This window comes from Grampus griseus (genome assembly GCF_964374135.1).
Source record: "Grampus griseus genome assembly, chromosome: 15".
NCBI lineage: Eukaryota > Metazoa > Chordata > Mammalia > Artiodactyla > Delphinidae > Grampus > Grampus griseus.
This window is the reverse complement of record NC_139009.1, coordinates 58051468-58071427: the sequence shown is the minus strand read 5'-3', so window position 1 is coordinate 58071427 and position 19960 is coordinate 58051468. Positions and strand designations below refer to the sequence as shown.

The window sequence follows — 19960 nt, the reverse complement described above, 5'->3', positions numbered from 1 at the left end:
GCGCGTGCCCCAACGCTATTTGCTTTGGTAACAATACCATCCTCTTTGCTAATCTCTCCATCGTTCCCTGCCAGCCTCCCAGTTCTTTCCCTCCCGCAGGGCAGTGCCTCCCGCTGCGCGCCCGGTGGTCGGGCGGCTCCAGGAACCTCAAGCGGATGCGGCCGCGAGCCGGTGCCACGTCTCAGCCGCCGGCAGGCCAGCGCCTGCGTGGGCTCTGGGGCGGTGAGGGGCGGGGCTGTGCGGGGAGGTGGGACCTGCGCTTGAGCGGCGCGGACGCGGCCCAATGGGACCTGCGGGCGGTGGCGGCGGCGGCGCGGTGTGCGCCGGGGGGCGGGGCCCAGCAGCAGTTGCTGGCAAGCCCGGGAGGACGGGACGGGTTTCATTGCCTCGGCCGTGGCATCCGTGAGGGAGTCGTGTTGGCGACCCCCTGGCCCCCAAACCCGCTGACCGCCCAAAAGGCTTGTGTGCTCTCTCGAACTCGCCAGCCGCTCGCCGCTTGCCTTGCAGGCCGTGCCTCCTACATCATGTGCGGTAAGGGGGCCGCGGGCGGGGGGCGTGTTGCGGGGCGGTGCTGGGGTGCGGTGCGGACGTCGCTGAGGCCGGTGGAACCGGCGGGAGCGGGAGTGTGGCGGGTGCGAAGTCAGGGTGTTGGGCGGGGGTGTCCCGCGGTGCCTGCGGGTGCTGGGGGCGGGGGCCGGCCTCTGGGAGCTGGAGCGGGGACCTAGGACGGCACCTGAGAGGAGGGCGGGCCCTAGAAGGGATCTGGGGGGGCCGAAGGAGGCTTTGCGCCAAGAAGGGAACCAGGAGCGAAGAGCACTGTCTGAGTTGGAAAAGGAGCGAGGGCTGAGGGAACTGAGGGGTGGAGGGGAGTGACTTCAAAAGAGTCCAGCAGGTGAGGGAGGCAACCTGTGGAACATCAGGTGAGGTCACTTGAATTTATCTCGCATTCTTCCAGGATTTACCTTTTAAAAAATATTTAATTTTAGTTGCTTTCTTTCGGGCACGCCCAGCAGAAAATAGAACTATAGCTAGAGCTACGACAATGACATTTCATATGATCTTACTTCCTGCCTCCCCCCATCTCAACAGAAGCCATTGCTAATCAATGCCTTGGTGAATGGGCCTGGAAGTGACCGTGGAGAGAGATCGTACATCATTTATTACTTACATGTGCACCCATTTGAAACACTTACGTATGAGAAATATTGGTCTACATTTAATGAATGTTTTACCTAGAACAGTTAAAACATAAAGTTAGGCCCTTTTAGTCCATGTTTTGAGACTTAGTCGTTTTAATAATTAGATAAAAGTGTGAGTTAAAGTTATAATTGTCAGAATTATATCTAAAATGACTGATATGCTCTAAAATTCGTATTAACTTGGCTATTGTCAGTAAAAAGAATTGAATTCTTACCTTCCTTATTGAAATTTACAACTGACCTTACCCCTGGAAGAAAGAACACTTTTTAAAAAAATTTTATTTATTTAATTTATTTATTTTTGGCTGTGTTGGGTCTTTGTTGCTGAGCGCGGGCTTTCTTTAGTTGAGGCGACTGGGGGCTACTCTTCGTTGTGGTGCGCGGGCTTCTCATTGCGGTGAGGCTTCTCTTGTTGACGAGCACAGGCTCTAGGCGCGCGGGCTTCAGTAATTGCAGCACTCGGGCTTCAGTAGTTGCAGCACGCGGGCTCAGTAGTTGTGGCTCGCGGGCTCTAGAGCGCAGACTCAGTAGTTGTGACAGACGGACTTAGTTGCTCCGAGGCATGTGGGATCTTCCCGGACCAGGGCTTGAACCCCTGTCCCCTGCATTAGCAGGTGGATTCTTAACCACTGTGCCACCAGGGAAGTCCCAAGAACACTTTTTTTTAAGGGAAGTATGATTGTAATAGAATTGAAGCTACCTGGGAAACATTCTTTGTAGCCTTTTGCAAGAGGAACTGAGCAGGAGTAGCTTGTACTCATTAGTGTCTATTTTTCCTGCATTTAACTTTATGTTAATTTCAGCTTCTGAAATGAAGAGCAAGTTTAAATTTAGAGTAGATTGAAAAAAAAGCACACAGAAACAATTATAAATAGCCTGCTGAAATTATTAGTGGTAGAGCTGGCTTTAGAATCAGTTACACTTTTGCAGTGTCTAGGTAGTAGAGTGGTTTTGCAAAAGACATAATTTGGAGCTGTGAGGTAATGAATTTGCAATCCCCAGTGTGCTTGTTTGGTAATTAACTGTTACTGAATGATGAGGTGTGCACCTAGTCAAGTACCTGGCTTTCTGGTTGCAGATCATTTCTTTATCTTGTTCCAGGAAAAACAGAAGTCAAAGTACAGTACTATAAAAGAAAAAATCAGATCTGGTTTAGAAAAGGTTCAGATAATGGTGAGGCTTTCAGGGTGGTGATTAGTTGTTAGGCGTTTTCACAGAGTCATCATCCCCATTCCACCATGTTATGCTGCTGAGGAAACAGGTGATAAACAAGAAATAAAGAACTAGTTATGGGAATATATGTATATGTGTAACTGATTCACGTTGTTATAAAGCAGAAACTAACACACCATTGTAAAGCAATTATACGCCAATAAAGACGTTAAAAAAAAAAAAGAACTAGTATTTGAGGCATTTCTAAGGTCCTGCTTTTAACCTGGACCAGTTTTACATGATTCCAGGAATAGGGTTCAGAATTTCTTTCCTCTTCAACGTAAATTCTGAAAGTTAACTGTTAAGAAGACAAAGATTTGTCCTTATTTTCCTCCCACATCTTAATTATTGACATAAAATTTCTAGGCAGAGAAATTGAGTAGGAATGAGATTAGATGGGAAAATTTAGCGATTTACTTTCTGATTACCTGCTGCTGGTTCAAGTTTTTCTAAAAGATTTCGTTTCAACATTGCAGAGTGTTGAAGCAGAAGAATGAGGACTAACAATTCTTTTTGATAGCTTTTTCCAATCAGAGATACTGTTAAAACTGTTATTATATTTATCAGGTTGTATCGGGATGTTAATATCTTACTGAGGGGAAAAAAAAGATTTTATGGTCAAATAAATTTGAGAAGCCACAGACTGAACAGTGTTGACCTGGCTTTTTTTTTAATTGCAGGACTTTTTGGAACTTTTAATATGCTAGTAAGCATTATGAATCTTCCAGAGAAAAATAGTGTATCTATTAAAATTTATTTTGTCTTCCTCTTATTCTTGGTTCTTTGGAATACTTTGTCCTTTTTAATCTGTTTTACCTTTGGCTTCAGTGAGAGAGTGTCAATTCACTTAAGTTACGCACAGCTCTTAACAGATTTTGCTGTTTTTTTATAAATGTAGGATTATACCCTTCTGGTCCAATGGTGTATATAAATGATATTTTTGTAAATGAGATAATACTTAAAAACAGTAAGAGAGCTGCAATTAAAAAATATCCTGAAATGAATCCTTAAAATTTTTTTTGTAATTATACTGTGTAATAGCTTTGGGGCTGGTTGAGGGATGCTAAGACTGGCTTCTAGGATAAATCATAAAACTACTAGTGTTAACATATTCTTAGAAATCATACTGGGTATAAAGTAGTTGTGAAAGGAAAGAATTATTGCTTAATGAGCATTTCCTCAGTTGTGTTCCCTGGAAAGGGGAAAGTTAATAGGTCCTGGTAATGAGCAGTAGAAGGTGGGAAAGAGTTTTTGTTTTTGTTTTTGTTTTCGATCTTTATTGGAGTATAATTGCGTCACAATACTGTGTTAGTTTCTGTTGTACACCAAAGTGAATCAGCCATATGCATACATATGTCCTCATATCCACTTACTCTTGAGCCTCCCTCCCACCCTCCCTATCCAACCCCTCTAGGTCATCGCAAAGCACCGAGCTGATCTCCCTGTGCTATGCTGCGGCTTCCCACTAGCTAATTATTTTACATTCCGTAGTGTATATCTGTCGGTGCTACTCTCACTTCGCCCCAGCTTCCCCCTCCCACCCCCTGTCCTCAAGTCCATTCTCTATGTCTACATCTTTATTCCTGCCCTGCAACTAGGTTCATCAGTACCATTTTTTTTTTCTTAGATTCCATATATATGTGTTAGCGTATGGTATTTGTCTTTCTCTTTCTGACTTACCTCACTCTGCATGACAGACTCTAGGTCCATCCACCTCACTACAAATAACTCAATTTTGTTTTTTTATGGCTGAGTAATATTCCATTGTATATATGTGCCACATTTTTATCTATTCATCTGTTGATGGACACTTAGGTTGCTTCCATGTCCTGGCTATTGTAAATAGAGCTGCAGTGAACATTTTGGTACATGACTCTTTTTGAATTATGGTTTTCTCAGGGTATATGCCCAGCAGTGGGATTGCTGGGTCATATGGTAGTTCTATTTTTAGTTTTTTAAGGAACCTCCATACTGTTTTCCATAGTGGCTGTTCCAATTCACATTCCCACCAACAGTGCTGGAGGGTTCCCTTTTCTCCACACACTCTCCAGCATTTATTGTTTCTAGATTTTTTGATGATGGCCATTCTGACCAGTGTGAGATGATATCTCATTGTAGTTTTGATTTGCATTTCACTAATGATTAGTGATGTTGAGCATTCTTTCATGTGTTTGTTGGCAGTCTGTATATCTTCTTTGGAGAAATGTCTATTTAGGTCTTCTGCCCATTTTTGGATTGGGTTGTTTTTTTGTTATTGAGCTGCTTGTAAATTTTGGAGATTAATCCTTTGTCAGTTGCTTCATTTGCAAATATTTTCTCCCATTTTGAGGGTTGTCTTTTGGTCTTGCTTATGGTTTCCTTTGCTGTGCAAAAGCTTTGAAGTTTCATTAGGTCCCATTTGTTTATTTTTGCTTTTATTTCCATTTCTCTAGGAGGTGGGTCAAAGAGGATCTTGCTGTGATTTATGTCGTAGAGTGTTCTGCCTATGTTTTCCTCTAAGAGTTTGATAGTTTCTGGCCTTACATTTAGGTCTTTAATCCATTTTGAGCTTATTTTTGTGTATGGTGTTAGGGAGTGTTCTAATCTCATACTTTGACATGTACCTGTCCAATTTTCCCAGCACCACTTATTGAAGAGGCTGTCCTTTCTCCACTGTACATTCCTGCCTCCTTTATCAAAGATAAGGTGACCATATGTGCGTGGGTTTATCTCTGGGCTTTCTATCCTGTTCCATTGAGCTATCTTTCTGTTTTTGTGCCAGTACCATACTGTTTTGATTGCTTTAGCTTTGTAGTATAGTCTGAAGTCAGGGAGCCTGATTCCTCTAGCTCTGTTTTTCGTTCTCAAGATTGCTTTGGCTATTCGGGGTCTTTTGTGTTTCCATACAAATTGTGAAATTTTTGGTTCTAGGTCCGTGAAAAACGCCAGTGGTAGTTTGATAGGGATTGCATTGAATCTGTAGATTGCTTTGGATAGTAGAGTCATTTTCACAATGTTGATTCTTCCAATCCAAGAATATGGTCTGTCTCTCCATCTATTTGTATCATCTTTAGTTTCTTTCATCAGTGTCTTATAATTTTCTGCATACAGGTCTTTTGTCTCCTTAGGTAGGTTTATTCCTAGATATTTTATTCTTTTTGTTGCAATGGTAAATGGGAGTGTTCCCTTAATTTCACATTCAGATTTTTCATCATTAGTGTATAGGAATGCCAGAGATTTCTGTGCATTAATTTTGTATCCTGCTACTTTACCAAATTCATTGATTAGCTGTAGTAGTTTTCTGGTAGCATCTTTAGGATTCTCTATGTATAGTATCATGTCATTTGCAAACAGTGACAGCTTTATTTCTTCTTTTCCAATTTGGATTTCTTTTATTTCCTTTTCTTCTCTGATTGCTGCGGCTAAAACTTCTAAAACTATTTTGAATAAGAATGATGAGAGTGGGCAACCTTGTCTTGTTCCTGATCTTAGTGGAAATGCTTTCAGTTTTTCACCATTGAGGATGATGTTGGCTGTGGGTTTGTCATATATGGCCTTTATTATGTTGAGGAAAGTTCCCTCTATGCCTACTTTCTGCAGGGTTTTTATCATAATTTGGTGTTGAATTTTGTCGAAAGCTTTCTCTGCATCTATTGAGATGATCATATGGTTTTTCTCCTTCAATTTGTTAATATGGTGTATCACGTTGATTGATTTGCGTATATTGAAGAATCCTTGCATTCCTGGAATAAACCCCACTTGATCATGATGTATGATCCGTTTAATGTGCTGTTGGATTCTGTTTGCTAGTATTTTGTTGAGGATTTTTGCATCTATGTTCATCAGTGATATTGGCCTGTAGTTTTCTTTCTTTGTGACATCCTTGTCTGGTTTTGGTATCAGGGTGATGGTGGCCTCATAGAATGAGTTTGGGAGTGTTCCTCCCTCTGCTATACTCTGGAAGAGTTTGAGAAGGATAGGTGTTAGCTCTCCTCTAAATGTTTGATAGAATTCGCCTGTGAAGCCATCTGGTCCTGGGCTTTTGTTTGTTGGAAGATTTTTAATCACAGTTTCAATTTCAGTGCTTGTGACTGGTCTGTTCATATTTTCTATTTCTTCCTGATTCAGTCTTGGCAGGTTGTACATTTCTAAGAATTTGTCCATTTCTTCCAGGTTGTCCATTTTATTGGCATAGAGTTGCTTGTAGTAATCGCTCATGATCTTTTGTATTTCTGCAGTGTCAGTTGTTACTTCTCCTTTTTCATTTCTAATTCTATTGATTTGAGTCTTCTCCCTTTTTTTCTTGATGAGTCTGGCTAATGGTTTATCAATTTTGTTTATCTTCTCAAAGAACCAGCTTTTAGTTTTATTGATCTTTGCTATCGTTTCCTTCATTTCTTTTTCATTTATTTCTGATCTGATCTTTATGATTTCTTTCCTTCTGCTAACTTTGGGTTTTTTTTGTTCTTCTTTCTCTAATTGCTTTAGGTGCAAGGTTAGGTTGTTTATTCGAGATGTTTCCTGTTTCTTAAGGTAGAATTGTATTGCTATAAACTTCCCTCTTAGAACTGCTTTTGCTGCATCCCATAGATTTTGGGTCATCGTGTCTCCATTGTCATTTGTTTCTAGATATTTTTAAATTTCCTGTTTGATTTCTTCAGTGATCACTTCGTTATTAAGTAGTGTATTGTTTAGCCTCCATGTGTTTGTAGTTTTTACAGATCTTTTCCTGTAATTGATATGTAGTCTCATAGCATTGTGGTCGGAAAAGATACTTGATAAAATTTCAATTTTCTTAAATTTACCAAGGCTTGATTTGTGACCCAAGATATGATCTATCCTGGAGAATGTTCCATGAGCACTTGAGAAGAATGTGTATTCTGTTGTTTTTGGATGGAATGTCCTATAAATATCAATTAAGTCCATCTTGTTTAATGTATCATTTAAAGCTTGTGATTGCTTATTTATTTTCATTTTGGATCATCTGTCCATTGGTGAAAGTGGGGTGTTAAAGTCCCCTACTATGAATGTGTTACTGTCGATTTCCCCTTTTATGGCTGTTAGTATTTGCCTTATGTATTGAGGTGCTCCTATGTTGGGTGCATAAATATTTACAATTATTATATCTTCTTCTTGGATCGATCCCTTGATTATTATGTAGTGTCCTTCTTTGTCTCTTCTGATAGTCTTTATTTTGAAGTCTATTTTGTCTGATATGAGAATTGCTACTCCAGCTTTCTTTTGGTTTCCATTTGCATGAAATATATTTTTCCATCCCCTTACTTTCAGTCTGTATGTGTCTCTAGGTCTGAAGTGGGTCTCTTGTAGACAGCAAATATACGGGTCTTGTTTTTGTATCCATTCAGCCAATCTGTGTCTTTTGGTGGGAGCATTTAGTCCGTTTACATTTAAGGTAATTATCGATATGTATGCTCCTATTCCCATTTTCTAAATTGTTTTGGGTTTGTTATTGTAGGTCTTTTCCTTCTCTTTTTTTTTTTTTGCCTAGAGAAGTTCCTTTAGCAGTTGTTGTAAAGCTGGTTTGGTGGTGTTGAACTCTGTCAGATTTTGCTTGTCTGTAAAGGCTTTAATTTCTCCATCAAATCTGAATGATATCCTTGCTGGGTAGAGTAATCTTGGTTGCAGGTTTTTCTCCTTCATCACTTTAAATATAGACATATGCCAGTCCCTTCTGGCTTGAAGAGTTTCTGCTGAAAGATCAGCTGTTAACCTTATGGGGATTCCCGTGTGTGTTATTTGTTTCTTTTCCCTTGCTGCTTTTAATATGGTTTTTTTGTATTTAATTTTTGATAGTTTGATTAATATGTGTCTTCGCATGTTTCTCCTTGGATTTATCCTGTATGGGACTCTCTGTGCTTCCTGGACTTGATTAACTATTTCCTTTCCCATATTAGGAAAGTTTTCAACTATAATCTCTTCAAATATTTTCTCAGTCCCTTTCTTTTTCTCTTCTTCTGGGCCCCCTAGAATTCTAATGTTGGTGCGTTTAATGTTGTCCCAGAGGTCTCTGAGACTGTCCTCAGTTCTTTTCATTCTTTTTTCTTTATTCTGCTCTGCAGTAGTTATTTCCACTATTTTATCTTCCAGGTCACTTATCCGTTCTTCTGCCTCAGTTATTCTGCTATTGATCCCATCTAGAGTATTTTTAATTTCTTTTATTGTGTTGTTCATCGTTGCTTGTTTCATCTTTAGTTCTTCTAGGTCCTTGTTTAATGTTTCTTGCTTTTTCTCTTTTTCCAGGATTTTGGATCATGTTTACTATCATTATTCTGAATTCTTTTTCAGGTAGACTGCCTATTTCCTCTTCATTTGTTAGGTCTGGTGGGTTTTTATCTTGCTCCTTCATCTGCTGTGTGTGTTTCTGTCTTCTCATTTTGCTTATCTTACTGTGTTTGGGGTCTCCTTTTTACAGGCTTCAGGTTCGTAGTTCCCGTTGTTTTTGGTGTCTGTCCCCAGTTGCTAAAGTTGGTTCAGTGGGTTATGTAGGCTTCCTGGTGGAGGGGACTAGTGCCTGTGTTCTGGTGAATGAGGCTGGATCTTGTCTTTCTGGTGGGCAGGTCGACGTCTGGTGGTGTGTTTTGGGGTGTCTGTGGACTTATGATTTTAAGCAGCCTCTCTGCTAATGGGTGGGGTTGTGTTCCTGTCTTGCTGGTCGTTTGGCATAGGGTGTCCAGCAGTGTAGCTTGCTGGTCGTTGAGTGAAGCTGGGTGCTGGTGTTGAGATGGAGATCTCTGGGAGATTTTCGCCATTTGATATTATGTGGAGCTGGGAGGTCTCTTGTGGACCAGTGTCCTGGAGTTGGGTCTCCCACCTCAGAGACACAGCACTGACTCCTGGCTGCAGCACCAAGAGCCTTTCATCCACGTGGCTCAGAATAAAAGGGAGAAAAAGTAGAAAGAAAGAGGATAAAATAAAATAAAGTAAGATAAAATAAAATAATGTTATTAAAATAAAAAATAATTAAGAAGAAAAAAATTTTTTTAAAAAGTGAAAAAAAAAAAAGAAACGGACGGATAGAACCCTAGGACAAATGGTGAAAACAAAGCTATACAGACAAAACCTCACAGAGAAGAATACACATATACACTCACAAAAACAGGAAAAGGGTAAAAAATCATAAATCTTGGTCTCAAAGTCCACCTCCTCAATTTGGGATGATTCGTTGTCTACTCAGGTATTCCACAGATGCAGGGTACATCAAGTTGATTGCGGGGATTTAATCCGCTGCTCCTGAGGCTGCTGGGAGAGATTTCCCTTTCTCTTCTTTGTTCTCACAGCTCCCAGGGGCTCAGCTTTGGATTTGGCCCCGCCTGTGCGTGTAGGTCGCAGGAGGGCGTCTGTTCTTTGCTCAGACAGGACGGAGTTAAAGGTGGAGCTGACTCGGGGACTCTGGCTCACTCAGGCCAGGGGGAAGAAGGGGTGCGGATGCGGGGCGACCCTGCGGCGGCAGAGGCCAGCGGGACGTTGCACCAGCCTTGGCGCACTGTGCGTTCTCCCAGGGAAGTTGTCCCTGGATCCCGGGACCCTGGCAGTGGCGGGCTGCACAGGCTCCCGGGAAGGGAGGTGTGGATAGTGATCTGTGCTCGCACACAGGCTTCTTGGTGGCGGCAGCAGCAGCCTTAGCGTCTCATGCCTGTCTGTGGGGTGTGGGCTGTTGGCCGCGGCTCGCGCCCGTCCTATTTGGGAATTTTTGACTGTACATTTTAGGTACCTAGAAAGTATTAGAAGATATTATATAGATAATATATAGATATTATCTATATAATATATAGATATTATAGATATATACATACATGAAAGAATCACTGTTGTACAACAGAAATTAACACATTGTAAGTCAACTATACTTCAATAAAAAATATTGATAAAAGAAAAAATAATGAAGATATTTGAAGTGATCACTTTGTACTTGGCACTCTGCCTTTTGGAGAGATGACTAAAACAAAGGAATTGCCTTCAGGGAATTGCTGTCTGATTGGAGGAAACAGTGACTACACATATAACAGGTGTGGGTGATAATACACAGTCCTTCTTCATTGCCATGTTCTAGACTACAAGTGGAATGAATAGACATTCTGAGACTGGTTAGGCCAAGAATGTTCCAGATGTTAGGATAGGACTCTTAGCTGAGGAATGCTGCCAGTTGGTAGAGAACTAGTGCAATGCGAGAGATACCACTGATGGCACGTTCTGCCCAACAGTGAATGGAGTCAGAAATAAATTGAGAACTACTGCTAGTGGGTTTGAAAGAAGAAATAAAAGTGCCAGGAAAAGAGGCCAAAGAATAGTGGTTAGAGGCAGAAGAGTTCCAAAGTGGTATATTGCATTGGACAGAGTCTGCAAGAGTAGAAAAAGGTCATTCATGTTTAATATTGCAGAGACAAGTTAATTGCATTTAGCTATAAAGAAATCGTTAGAGAAGCTGCGTATATGAAGGCAGAAGGATTTGAGTTAGTGTTGAGGAGAGCATGTATACCAACAAAAGAGAGAGTATTGTGAAACTGAGGTCCCTGGTAGAGTTGAAAAGTTGAGTTCCTGATGTGTAAGCTGTGAAATTAATGCCAGGTGTTCGCTGATTGATTCATACTCTAAGCATTGTCTCTAAATTGACTAAAAGTTTATCTAGATCATTGGATAATAAAAATTCAACCCTCTATTGTATAGGATCCTCAAAATATTTTGATGTTAACAAAAAGTTCTGTATTTACAAAATTGAGGAATCTCTTACCAAGAGTTACAAGCAGGAGAGGCTGGTTCAGGGCATATGTGCGGAATATGTTTCTCTATTTTCAGTCTATAGGAAGGATAGGCTTATAGGGTATTACACTGTTAAGATGAAGAAGAAGGCTTCAATTCTATAAAGGAAGAATCTACTGAAAATGAGAAAGAGACTGGGAAGAGAGAAATGGGGGTTTGAGAGTAGTCTAGATTCTAGACTTTAGAATAATATCTGGGGGAAGTGTAAAATTTAGACAAGCAGTGAATTAGCAGGATTGGTCAGCAGTTGGGAGGGCCCCATGAAAGTGGACCTGAGATAAATGGATGACCTGAAATGGATGGACTTCACTATAGGAGTGCTCAGGGACACAGGGGTGAGAGTATAATGGGCCCAGAGGGGCTGGCTTGGCAGCATGAAGAAAAATTGTGGTCTGATGTGATTGATGAGAGAGAAGTGGGAGAGATGGAATGTTTAAAGGTGTGTGAGCAGAAAGTGCATGCTTTTTCTCGGGAAAGATGATGATATAGGTAGACTGTGAGGGAGTGTATAATTAGAGATGTCAGTGTTTAAACAGTGCTTTGAGTTCCAGGATGTTAAATATGCAAGAGAGAAGTGTTACAGAGCTCCTTCCAGTGGCCCCATTTATTTACAACAAAGTAGGAGGCACTTGAACTAGCATTTTGTAAATAGGAAAAAGATTTTGAACAATTAAAAAAACACACAAATAATTGAAATTTCTCATGTGTCACTCCATATAACTTTTTCTTTGTGTTTTTAGGGTTGTAGGAAATGTTATCTCAAATATTTCTTCTTTTAAAGGAATCTTACCTGTAGGATGTGCCTCTATAATTATAGTATTGACTATGTTTTATGGCAAGTGTATAGTTGGTGTGTATAACCTTAATAGCAGAATTGTTTATAATTACAAAGAGTTAGAAAAACCTCAATAAATAGGTAAATGGCTAGGTAAAATATGAAAAATCTATTATGGACTATTTTTATTATGCAACGTTCCGTAGACTGGGGTAGATGGGTTGTACTGATATAGAAGGATCTCCAGCATCTTAAGAGAAAAAACTACAGAGCAATATGTATATTATCATATTTATGATAATATATTATCATATTTGGTTAAAAAAACAAAACCTCTAAAACCATGTACATCTGAGTTCATATGTGTAGAAAAATTCATAGCTGAAGGATTGGGACAGTGTGTGGGGTTAATGGTGGTTATCTCCTGTGTGGAGGTAGAAAAAGGAGATTTTTCACAGTTCCTTCTGTAGGATTTGTGTTATTTGAATCTTTAACGATGATAATTTGTAACTTGGGTTATAAGAAAAGATTTTTAAATGAAACTTAAGTAGCGTTGTAGATGGATTCTGTTTCAGAAGGTATAAAATTTAGAGAAGGAATTTGAACACTTAATATTGATAAATTCCAATGTCTAGGGTTTCATCAGAATATTGAAGTTGTCAAGTGAAAAAATATGTAAAAGCAAAATTTCTTCTTGAAATTAATATAATATTGCAGGTCAACTATACCTCAAAAAATGTAAAATTTTTTATTTGTAAGAACATAAATTCAACCAGACATAGGAACTTTAATAATTTGATTGGTCAGCTAAATTGCATTCAGTTTTCATTTCAATAAGATTTAATAGTCTTTGCCTACAGCTAGATTGCTTTTAACCAGATGTGTCAAGTCTGTGATCTAGGTCATGTCTGAATATCTTGTTAAGCAAGGTGTTCAAAAGTGCTTTTATGTCATTGAATTTAAGTTGCCGTTTTCTGAGAGTGATGCCTGTAGGTGCAAGTCCTTGCTTCAGTTAGGGAGATATTTATTCCAAGTGTATTACATGAATAAGAAAATTTGTACTTTGGAAGCACAAGCTGATTTGGGAGTAGAAAGTCTCCTGTGCTCCATACAACTACTGTTTGTGTTATTGGAGCAATTACTGAAGAGTGGTGGAGAGTTGATTTTTAGTCTTTTGTAGTTACCTTAAGCAGTACTATTTATTGTGAAGTTTGATAAGACAAATCAAAGACCTGAAATAGGGATTGCTACTCTAATAAGCACCATTTTGAGTTATGAATACCTACCCTGTAAACATGCCCTGCATGTCTGATTGGCAAATTATTTGCTGTTATATTTTCCCAGCTACCCCAAGATTACAGATAACCCACTAATCTGTACAAGTGGGCCAGCTGTGCTCTCAAGGGGCTGCTCTGTAAAACTGACAGATTCAACCTCTTTATCTTTCATTTTCCTAACCAGGGATAACTTTCTTCTCCCAGCTCTGTTACTTTGATCTTAGAAAATTTCTCTACATGTGTCATCCTTTTATTCCTTTTAGTTCCTGCCTGGTTATGCAAGGAGAAATATTGCTCCTACTTCTTCTTCCTCAATTCCTCCCCTTCCCCTTTTCTTTGTTCCAATAGTGAACCAAAATAAATGACAGTAATGATTATTGGTAACAGTGGTGCTTCCTCTATCAAGGAAAAGGCAGGTTTTGAATTGGAATTGATATATGGTATTTCATCGAATCTAAGATGCCGCTTATTGGGAGATGTACCATTTATATATGGACCACAAAGAAAGAAAATATGACTGTCTTAAAATCAATGCTGTCAATATCTGAAGTCCTAGAAAGTATTGTGAGGATGCTTTCAGAATATCACAGGCTAAGTGATCTGTTTGTCTTTACCTTAAAGCAGTGATGAATCTTAGCATCACTAATAGGGAGTCACCAGACAATATAAAAAACATACATACTTGTGAATAATTCTTGTCCCTCAGTTTTAACCTAAATCAGTCAAGCCTTTCGTTTTCTCTTCCAGTTTGCAGGAAATACAAGGAATAGAGGAACTGGTTAGACCACACAGTGTGGAATCAATTAGGCATAGCCAGAGGTGAGAAATTCAACAAGAAAATTGCTCCTGGCTTATCAGTAAGTCAGTGTCTTAGAGGAAAACAGGGCATTAGGGGAGACCATTCTGGATTCAAAGAGACTTATGAGACATAACAATCAAATGTGAGCTGTGATCCTTTATTATATTGTAGAATAAACAAATCAGCTGTAAAAGACATTTATTTTTGTTAATAGGGAAAATGTGAATATATGAACATTGTATTAGATGAACTAGAGCATTATCTTAGGTGTGATAATAAGAAAATGTAGAAAAATGTTTTGTAGAAAAATGTTTTGTAGAAAAATGTCCTCATATTTTATATGTTACTTTGCTTTTATTAATTCTTAATGATATACTCTGAAAATACTAAGGCCCTCCACCAGGTTTCTAGCTTTAATTTGCTAATACAGTGTACACAGAACAAATCATGTAACTGTCAGAACAAAGAATTGAGGCCCAGAGGAGTACAGTCTGTAGAGGTATTAAAAAGTACCACATGCTTAGCATATAGCAATCTCTATAGCAATCAAAGAAGAATCCTCAAAAACCATAGAACATCAAGCTGGAGGGCACTGCAGGTGTCCTCAGATGTCAGAAGGAGGAAATATTTGGCCCCTGTGCTGTGACTCCTCGTGTAATAGAAGTTGCTAACCAGTCATGGCTTTCCTTCCTGTATGAGAGACAGGGTCACTGAATCCTTTTCAGAGGTGCTCTCTAGAGCCAATACCAATTAAAAACCTGTTGGCACTTATTGTGAAACTTATTTTACCATCTCTCAGTCAAGCCCATTCATTTCGCAGAAGGGGAAGCTGAGGCCGGGTGGTATAGTGGAAAGCTTCGGGGACACAAGTTAAAGAATTTGCAGGATTTCTTCAGCGCAAGAAACTTTTATGAGCTAACAAATGTTTAGTGTGAATTTTATTAGTTTATCAAGTAGTTAAAATTTAAGTTTGTTTGGAGAGGGATACTGGTTTAGAGAATACCTCTTTCCCTATAAAATTGTACTCAGGATCTCAAGATTCACACAATAAGCTAATGTAAACCAGGGAGATTGAAGTTAGAAACAATATCAAAATTGAAGGCTGTTGTTGAATTACATGTATTGAAGATAGTGAATTTAATATTGCATCACTCTGAATTTTCTTGTAAAAATGTGTTGAGTCTATAACTTGTCTTAAAAACAGTTGTTTTTTGTCATTAGCATTTAAATTGCTTTAAAAAATTGGTATTTGATTATTATATTTAATCTTTAATTCTCTGAATGTATTACTTTTACCATCAGAATTGCTTTTTCTTTTTTTTTATTTGGCTGCAACGCGAGGCTTGTGGGATCTTAGTTCCTCAACCAGGGATTGAACCTGCACCCTCAGCAGTGAAAGCACAGAGTCCTAACCACTGGATCACCAGGGGATTCCAGAATTACATTTCTTTAAATGAACAAACCAAACCAGAAAAAACCAAGAATGTAGAAACAGAGAACAGAGTATGCAGGGTATATAGAAGTAGAAATATAATGTTATTTACATGAAACATATAATGTTCAAGCCAATATTACTTCAATTAAAAAAAATCTCAAAAAAAAAGGAATTACATTTCTTAAAAAAAAGGGAGAAATGATATTTAGTAGTGAATTTTTCTGGATGTGCTGCATTATTGGGATTTGGACTTCGTCTTCAAGGCTTTCCAGAGACCTCAGCCTGCAAAGAATTTTTGACAGTGCAATATGTTGTATTAGTTAATGATTTTCAGATGAATTAGATTGTATCCTCCTTTAGCAGATTATTTAGCTGATGCTAATCACAGTGATGGAGAGTAGACTAGTTGAGAATCAGTGTTCTTTTAGCACATTGTTTTTTCCTTTTTTCTTTTTGCCCACGTCGCACGGCATACGGGATCTTAGTTCCCTGACCAGGGATTGAACCCATGCCCCCTGCAGTGGAAGCGCAGAGTCTTAACCACTGGATCACCAGGGAAGTTCCTCTTTTAGTGCATTTAAAGTTTTATTTTGGGAAAATATTTATATTCTGTGTATTGTCCATTAATGAGCTAATAGAATACTTATTTGGGGCTGATAGTTTTCTGTGTGCATTTAATCTTTATCAGAGGTCAGTGACCCATGGGGGCAAAAGGGTAGAACACATAAAAGTTTGATTTACAATTGGGTTATTGGTTTAGTTTTTTCATATTACAGATACTTTATTAAGGACCAACAATAACAACAAAACCCCCAGACCTCATGCAGTGTTGTGGTGCAGTGAAAGTGAGATGCTTGTACAGTGCCTGATAACTTAATAGAGCTTTACAATTATAATTTGTAAAAATATGAATGAATATAGGATTTCTATGAGTCTGGCCTTGTACCACTTTTTTGGGAAAGTTCAAACTGTTGTTTCAGGTTGTTTTGGATTTTAGTTTTAAAATGTCGTTTCCTTTTTGTTTGAAAGGCATGATTGAGAAAATTGCACTGTACTCACCATGGTGATCAGCATACACGTTACGGTGGCTTTTTTGTCAACTATTAGCTATGTGATATTTTTGTATGCTGAAATGCTTTGATAAGACCAAACTCTTTATAGAAATAAAGATACCTTTTCAAATGAAATGAAAGCTGGTCATTCCAGAGTTCTGCCCCACAGAATTAATCCCCTTAATAATCAGTGGCATTATAGTGTAAGATAGTTAAGAAAAAAGAAAGTTCTTCCATAAATAAGCAGCTTGAGCTTATATTGCTTTATATTTTGATTTTCAGTTTTTATACATTTTAGCTATATCCACCCTGGCCAAAGCACAATCATGGAAGACCTCAGACAATTTCCATGCTGCTATTCCTGAAATGTGGATTTCCTTTACCTGTGTTCTACTGCCTCTTTGCTCTTCTGGATCACTTCTTGTTGTACAAGTCCCTTTATTTATAGTTTTGCTTTTCCAAATGATTGTTCCTTTTCTATGAATTCTCAAGAGTCGTTAACATGTATTATGGTTATTTGTCCCTTACTAATCTGGTGAACAAGTGAGAAACCATTTGTCTTACGATGATTATATATATTTTTAGCCCATTTTTCTCTATGATTAAATTATTTAGATTGTGAGTATTCTTCACATCATTGCTATTTATAAGTTATTTATTCCTAAAATGTATTGATAGCATGGTTGTTGAAAGTAAGAAAAATTATTTCATCTGTATAGTTTTGGAGGGTCCATATATTGCTTAAAATACTTAGTTCAGAAAATGTTTTCCTTTAAAAATAATGCTCAGTATATAGGCCATAAATCCCAAATTTGTTGGTTAGTTTTGAAGCATTAAATTTTAGTTGTTAAAATGTCAGTGATGGAAGGTAAGTGAACAGTCTTATAAACGGCTTTGAAAAAACTAAACATTTATTTTGACTTATTTGCTTCAGTCTTTTATACTTACAAGAAATTCCGCTTTGAAAAAGTTTCACTGCCTTTGAATAATTTGAAGTGAAGATTCTTTCTTTTTTAAAGATGGACTGTAGCTTCACGTTTTTGCACATCTTAGATATTATTATGAAAATTAAGATTTTTGTCATAGTTATGCCAATGTTGATTCTCTAGTTAGAATTTTCTATTAAATATTTGTTTATTTGCAGGTATATTTGCTTACTTAAACTACCATGTTCCTCGCACGAGACGAGAAATTTTGGAGACCCTAATCAAAGGCCTTCAGAGACTGGAGTACAGAGGATATGATTCTGCTGGTATTTCCTTTAAAAAAATATTATGGGTGTTGCATGATTCTTGAATAAATAGAAAGGGTTTTTTGTTTGTTTTAGGTTACTAGATTCTTTATAATGTTCATTTTGTTGTTTCTGGTAAATCTAAAATCTGAAGAATTTTTGGCTTTTATCACGTTTAAAGGGTTTGTTCATGCAATTTCAGCAGCATTAGCATTTATGTAGAATATTGCTTCTCACGGGTATCTTCTTTTGCTAAGAATGTTGCTATAAAAACAAATCACATGGGGCATTTTCATTATAAAACAGTTCTTAAGGCCTTACTCTGTATATTTTTTTTTCTTTCCTGTAACTTTTAACTTCTTTTTCTCCGTGGATTCCATGCTTTTGGCATGTGAACTTGCCCAAGATTCTTCTATCTTAGAGAAACGACAAAGCAGATAAAAATAACTTATTGTCAACTTTATGTTCTACTCTAGCTTCTTCCCTTAACTGTATCAGGGGTCCCCAAGACCATCCCCAGTTTCAGTGATTCCCTAGCAGGACTCAGCATATAGTTGTACTCATGGCTATGATTTATTACAACAAAAGAATACAAAGCAAAATCAGCAAAGGGAAAAGGTGCATGGGGTGAAGTCTGGAGGAGAGCAGACATAGCTTCAGGATTCTCTCCCTGTGGAGTCATGCAGGATATGCTTAATTCCCCCAGTGAGTTGGGCAAAATGTGTGAAATGTTGTATACCAGGGAAGCTCATTAGTAACTCAGTGCCCAAGACTGTCACTGGGGGCTGGTCATGTAGATACCCTCTGCCTAACATGTGCCAAAATTCCAGGCTCCTAGAGGAGAAGCAGACATTCGGCATAAGCCACCTTGTTTGCACCAACAGTGTAGGTGCAGTAAGCCATACTTAATCAGTTACTGTGGTGGGAACCCTCCTGAAATCCATGCCAGCCAATGGCCAGCTTTACCAAGCAGGCCTTTCTAAGACAGCGATCTTGGGCCTGCCATATTAACTCTTTTCTGTACACTCAACATTCCTGGTTGTAACGGGCATTTATCTTCCCTGACTCTTCCTCAGTTAATGGAAAGTCAATTCCTCAACTCCTTTGTTCTTAAAATTCTCTTTCCTCAGCTTCTCTGACAGCGCATCTTCTCATTCTCTTCTTAACATGCTGATTATTTTCTGTCTGCTTTGGGGGCTTCTTTTCTTCCACCTATTACTTATATTAATGTTCTTCAAGATACTTTCATAGGCCCACTTTTCTTATTTTGTATTTTCGTGGGTGAACTCTGACTTCATCAACCTCCTGTATGTTTTTTTTTTAATTTTTATGTTGGCCGCGTTGGGTCTTCGTTGAGGAGTGTGGGCTCTTCGTTGCGGGCTTCTCTCTAGTTGCGGTGCGTGGGTTTAGTTGCCCCGCGGCTGTGGGATCTTAGTTTCCCGACCAGGGGTTGAAGCCACGTCCCCTGCATTGGAAGGTGGATTCTTAACCACTGGATCACCAGGGAAGTCCCAACCTCCTGTATGGTTGTGACTTACAATCCAGATGTATTTCCCGTGCTGCACACCTGTATTTCCAGCTGCCTCCTAGAAATTTCTCCCTGGATAGACCATGATATTATAGACTTTGCATGTGCAGAATTGAACTGAATATGCTCCATTTCTCACTCCACTCTTCACTCTGTTCTTTCTGTGTTCTTTAATCAACAGTCAGTCATTCAGCAAGTCCTTTGAGCCTGGGAGGTGTCCCAGACGTCTCCTGCTTTCTCACGTTACCTGCAGTCAGTTCTGCTTCTCAGTATCACTCATCTCTTCATGACCATTGTGTAGCTCAGGCCTTCCTCATTTTTGCTTTGCTGTAGGTGTAACTTCTGACAGCAGGTTTCTTCTTCCTGTTTCTCTCCTCCAACCTTTACACTCTTTCCAAAGGGAGTTTTCTGATCTTTTTCGCCATGTAATTTCTCTGCTTGAAACTACTCAGTGCTTTTCCAGTATCTTCAGAGTAATTTTTTCAAATTACGTAGGAACTTTAGTAGAATCTTGAGAGATGTGTTCCCTGACATTCCCTCCTTACCCTGCTTCTGCAGTGGGTGCCTGTCTTCTTCGTTTCTCCATTGTACTTCAGTTGCAACCTGTAGTACTTTTATTATAACCACATAACTTTTATTATATTAAAACCACACTGTATTGTAATTATTTTTTTCCTTGTCTGTCTTCTCAATAG

At 38.8% G+C, this 19960-nt stretch overlaps 1 protein-coding gene across 1 annotated transcript in view; it reads left to right on the top strand.

The window, feature by feature from the left end:
- The first annotated feature begins 364 nt into the window (after positions 1–364).
- Positions 365–19960, top strand: part of GFPT1 (glutamine--fructose-6-phosphate transaminase 1) — a 67180-nt gene continuing 47584 nt past the window's right edge. The window contains exons 1-2 of the mRNA XM_082672068.1: positions 365–531; positions 17651–17758. Coding sequence (XP_082528194.1) covers positions 525–531; positions 17651–17758 — 115 coding nt within the window. The 5' untranslated portion in view covers positions 365–524. The remainder of the gene's footprint in view (positions 532–17650; positions 17759–19960) is intronic.